The 5,469-nt window shown below is 32.1% G+C and overlaps 1 protein-coding gene across 1 annotated transcript; it reads right to left on the reverse strand.

The window, feature by feature from the left end:
• Positions 1–2,351: 2,351 nt before the first annotated feature.
• LOC120079527 (tropinone reductase homolog At5g06060-like) lies at positions 2,352–5,308 on the reverse strand. The gene is made up of 5 exons (XM_039033739.1): positions 5,148–5,308; positions 4,849–5,056; positions 3,300–3,516; positions 3,105–3,211; positions 2,352–2,680 (listed from the first exon to the last, which is right to left on the reverse strand). Exons 1-5 carry the CDS (start codon positions 5,234–5,236, stop codon positions 2,480–2,482), a joined length of 822 nt encoding a protein of 273 aa, XP_038889667.1. The 5' UTR covers positions 5,237–5,308; the 3' UTR covers positions 2,352–2,479.
• Between the last annotated feature and the right edge of the window lie 161 nt (positions 5,309–5,469).

The following is a 5,469-nucleotide window of genomic DNA, read 5'->3' on the forward strand; positions in this document are numbered from 1 at the left end:
AAAGAGAAAATCTTAAATTTTAAATTCTAGATCCATGAAATTGTTAATCATATTTCCACTCCTTAATAGGTTAATTAGTAAATCGATCTATGATCGACCTTGCACCTTGGAATCTATCCCATCAATTTCTTACTTAAATTGCTTTTGCTTAGTTTAGAATTTGAACAAACTCTTGATTTACCTTAATAGAATTAGTAGATTTAGTAACAATACTTGAGCATGTACAATTACCAATCTCTAAAGACGATATTTAGTTTGACTGTGACATTTATTATTCGATGCTTGCATTTGCGTTTGTTAGTAAGATGTTTGTAGTTTAAACTACAAAAATTCTACATAAATAACTTATAACAATTTAATATACTAAAAATCAACATATGAATACTTAAAGTCATGTCTATTTTGGTCAATATAGCTAAATATTTAAAAAAAAAAAAAAAAAAAAAACTAACCAGACACTGTCACTTGCTTTTTTTAATTTAAGACTGAAATTTACCAAACACTAAGTTACATCATAAAACAACTGATTTTTCTAAAAATATAGTTATTCGTAATTATTTTAAAAGTTACGATAATTTTAAATGGAGTCTAAATTATGTCATTGATTAGACTTTCAAAATGTTTTTTTAGTCCATCTCTTCTAATTAGTATATTATTTTTCATTTAATATTCACAATTCATTTCACTTCCCCAATGTTCATCTCTAATCCATGTGACTTGAAATGATTTGAATAAATGCTCAAGTTAGTTTTGCTAAAACACATACTTGAACCTAGATGATTAGTTTGTTTTTTAAAAAATGTATGAAATTGCCAACCTCAGTATATTCCAACTATTTAAGACATATGCCCTCGACTAAGAAACCAGAATTTTGAATGCCGGACCCACATTTGTTGAACCATAAAATAGTTGCTTTTAAAAGTTCAATTAATGTTAATTAAAATAGATATTTGAAAGTTCAATGACCAAAATCAACTTGAAAATTTAGAAACCAAAAAATAGAAAAATTGAAAGTTGAAGGATCAAAATCGAATAAATTTAAAAAATTCAAGTACCAAAATATGATTAAAGTAATTGCTCAAATTACTTTAACCTATATGATGTCTTGTGTGCATCTCCTTAAATCGTTACGTGTCTACGAGATTCATAACTTTGATACTATCTCTACATCGAGCACAAATTCGAGTAGAGATGAGAAGTGGTGTTTGGTCCTCTTGAAGTTGAAAATCTCAAATAACATTCAAATTTTTAATTAGGTATTAAATTTTTTAGCAAATTGCAAAAAGCACCCCTAAAATCTGGTAATAGTTATAATTGTACTCTTAAAACTTTCAATGTAAAAGTTTGAACCCTCAAACTTAAATGAATGTCAAAATTAGGTCAAATCAGACTCAAACTTATATGATTGTATAAATTATAACCTTTGTATAAGTCTGAAGGTTTAATTTTTAACATTTGTGATTTAATTTCTACAATTATTGTAAGCTTGAAGGCCAATTTTAATATTTGTAGAAGTTTAAGAGCTTGATTTTTACAGAATGTAATTACAACTATCACCATACTTCAAAAGCGAATTTTGTAATTTGCCCTAAATTTATTTATTTGATTACAGTAACGTATTATTTAGTTACTATATCTTAATTAATTAGAGATATAAAGAAGCACTCTGATAATTATACCTATTTCATTCCCATTTCAATGATTCTAGTCAAGTAGAAGTAAACACAATTAAAGAAATATCATCCCATTACAATTGAAGTTCATTTTCATTATGGGAGGTAAGCATGGGCTTAATGAATTAAAAATTTCTAATTAGGTCATTTTATACAAAATATGATAAACTTTAGGTTTAAATACTAATTTGGTCTTTATATTTTCAATTTTGATTCATTTTTGTCACCGTATTTACCAAATATCAATTATGGATCCTAGAGTTTTAAAGAGCAACCATTTTGATCCAAAGCATACGATTTAAAATTACAGAAACTAAAATAAATATTTTGAAACTATAAGGTTCCAAATGAACCGAAACTAAAAGTATATGGGTCAGCCTGTGTTTAAACATAAATTTATAAATAAAAATTTGACTCGTCAACAAATTTGTTTCATTAACATATCAGGATATGAAAACACGCCTCTAGACATACCCTAGTTAGGAAACAAAAACAAAACTTTGTTCCTGGACTAAGTCGAGGTTTGATTTTTCTGATATATGAGGATTTTTATTCCTATCATTTTTTAGTTCAAAGATTCAAACCTTTAACTTAGACGATGACATATTAAAGTCTTTTAATTAGTTGAGGAATGCTCAAGCTTATTGAAGGTTCATGATCTTACTCATGAAAAGCATCAAAAATTAAACAGGAGTAATATGAGAAGCTGAGCAGCAGACTTGAAAGAGTTGAGAACACATGATTTAGCATAAAAGATTATTAAGGAAATAAATCTGTCCAGTCATACGAGAGGCAGAACAGTGTTTTCACAATTTGTCTAGTCTCATACCAGGTTCAAATCCATTTGCAGTGAATCCTCCATCGACCGAAATAATCTGTCCAGTAATGTAAGATGCAGCAGGCAAGCAAAGGAATGCCACCAATGACGACACTTCGTCCGATTCCCCTATGCGCCCAAGTGGAGTTCGAGACACTATTTTGTCCACCAATGTCTTATTACTCAGCAACTATAGGATGATAATAACCCTTGTTATTAGTTAAACACTCAAGATGTTTAAGGGTGAAAACACATGAAATAAAGATGGACACTCTTAGACACAACAGATGTATGAATTACAGAATGTTCTGTCACTAGATGTTGGTTAAAAGAAAATTGGGATCAAAATGTAGGTTAAATTACTCTTTTAATCCTCATACTTTCAATAGTTACCGGATCAAATGTTGCCTAAATGATTCAATTTAACATTCATAGAGATTTAAGAGAAAGATGGATAAGATTAAAAGGAAAGAAGACAACTTTTTCCAATATCGCTTCAATATCTTACTCCATGCTCAACATTTGTTTTTTAGAAGAGACATAAAGAAGCCAAGAGAACAAAACTAAACTAATATGAGTGAATTACTTTGCAAGAATGGTTGAAAAAATATTACCTTTTCTACAAGAGGGGTATTGATATACCAGGGTGCAACACCATTGATCCTGATATTGTCCTTGGCCCATTCACAAGCAAGATTTCTGGTCAGTTGATTTATTGCAGCTGAGTAGAAAATAAAAAAGGTGAACAGTTTTAGCATCTTAGAACCTACCAAAGAAAAGAAGCTAAGTTTTACACAATAGCAACTCACATTTAGTTGCAGCATAGATGGATCCACTTCCAATGCTCACGAGACCAGCAACCGAAGTAATGAACACAATGCTTCCATTTCCAGAAGCTTTTAAAAGAGGATGAGAAAGTTGGGATAAATGATATGCAGATTCAAAGTTTGTTGTCATCAATGCCGAAACCTCTTCCAAACTGTACTCAGTACTTGGCTTCCTTATGTTTGTTCCCACATTGTTTACCTACACAAAGACACTGTCAGAGTTCCTGGAAGGCAACTTCCTAGGCGTCATGTGATTGATTATCGAGCCAACAACGAGACATTATTGCTTTTAGAAGAACGGAGGGTTTTAAACTTTGAAGTACTGGAGATCAATAGAAGGCTTTCTAGTTTCTAGTTTCTAGTTTCAGTGATATGATTGCAATTCACTGAATATTTTACTCAAACAATGTCTAATGTGGATGTCAAGTATGGAAAAATTATAGCACCTGCCTACAATTACAATACTTTTGAATTTAGATCTTTTTATAGTGGTTTCAATTCATTATTTTCTTAGAAATACAAAAGGGACTAAAGTTTATCCCACTTTGCAGGCATTTTTATCTTTCTTGGAGTTCAATCATAAATATACCAATGGATTGTATCTGTATTTTTGTTCTTTTTTGATAAACTAGTTTACATGCACAATTGTCTAATCCTACAACATTGATGCTCAAGCAAAAAGGTATATCTGTATTCTGTCCATTCCCTAGTGTATATATATATATATAACTAGGTGTACTTTTACTATTAGTTGTATATAATATGCAAGAAATGGGCAGGAAACTAATGGGATATTTTTGAACAAAATTACTCAAGGTCCTTGGAATTGGAGCCTTCCCTTTCTCGAGAAAAAATACTTAAAGTACATCTTGGACATAACCGATTCTTGTGCATTCTATTAAGTTGCCCAATCATAATTTTCTATGTGATAGATTCTTTTTATTTCTTGTTTAAAATATTTTAATTAATTTTTTTGGGGTGAGTCATGAGAGGGGATGCATTGATGGGTGCATCCTACCCCTCTCTTGAGTATATACACTCAAGCCTCATCCATCTAAACAATTGCCTTCCTACATCATTTCCCACTCATTCTATTCATAACCATATTAACTTTCCCCAACTCATCACTAATATTCTCTCAATAGTCTTATAATATTCCTAATTCTATCCCAATAACATTCTATCATACTTTAATATCAGTAAGTGGGCACTTTAGATTATAAAATTCGAATCAATATTCTTTTACACTTTTTCAGATGCCCAATGCCGAACTCCGCAAGTCCAACTAATGATGGTTTATTTTGGTTAATGCCAGATACAAGACAACAGATATATAATAATGACGAAACTTGTAGTTTTACAACCACTAATTTGAAAGTAAAGCTAAAAGCAAAATAACCAAAAAAAATGTGATATAATAAGGGCTTCAAATTCCCAACTCAAAGCCACAGAACAAACAACACCCAATTTCGACAATGTTAGCAAATGGCTCATCCAAAATGAAAATGAGCAGAAGCATAGTATTACTGACCAGAATATTGAGAGTGCCACAGAAAACAGACGCCACTTCCTGTATCAGCTCCTCTCTTTGTGTTCTCGAAGAAGCATCACAAACCGATCCACTGACCACAAATCCCTTGCCCTCCCATTCCTTCAAGCACCGATTGAGGTCCGATTCGTTCCGGGAGCAGGTGTGAACCGACGCCCCTAAACCGGCTAGTTCCTCCACCAAAGCGTGACTATAAAACAGAGACATAATCGTACACAGAGCAGAAGAGAATCGAAATTCAAACCCAGAGAGAAGGTTTCAGAGGAAACAGAGTAGCAGACCCGATTCCGCGAGTGCCGCCGGTGACGAGCGCGGTGCAGCCTTTGAGAGACCATCGGGATTTCCCGGAACTGTCGCCGGCCTCCGTCATCTTTGAAGTTCGTGTTCGCTATAGATTTTGAGAGAAGAGTTTGCAATCACAAGTTCGAAAACAATATTCAATTCCTCTTGCATTTATATTTGTCAGTGTGGACTTGCACCCTTGTTTTTTTTTCTCTTGGACGTCATTTTTGTCTTTTTAAATGCTTTTTTTTTTCACTAGTTTTATCCTTCATATTTGAGTTTTATTTTAATTTGATTCTTATATTTTAAAAAATTTATCCT

Source organism: Benincasa hispida, chromosome 6, assembly GCF_009727055.1.
Source record: "Benincasa hispida cultivar B227 chromosome 6, ASM972705v1, whole genome shotgun sequence".
In the NCBI taxonomy this organism is placed as follows: domain Eukaryota; kingdom Viridiplantae; phylum Streptophyta; class Magnoliopsida; order Cucurbitales; family Cucurbitaceae; genus Benincasa; species Benincasa hispida.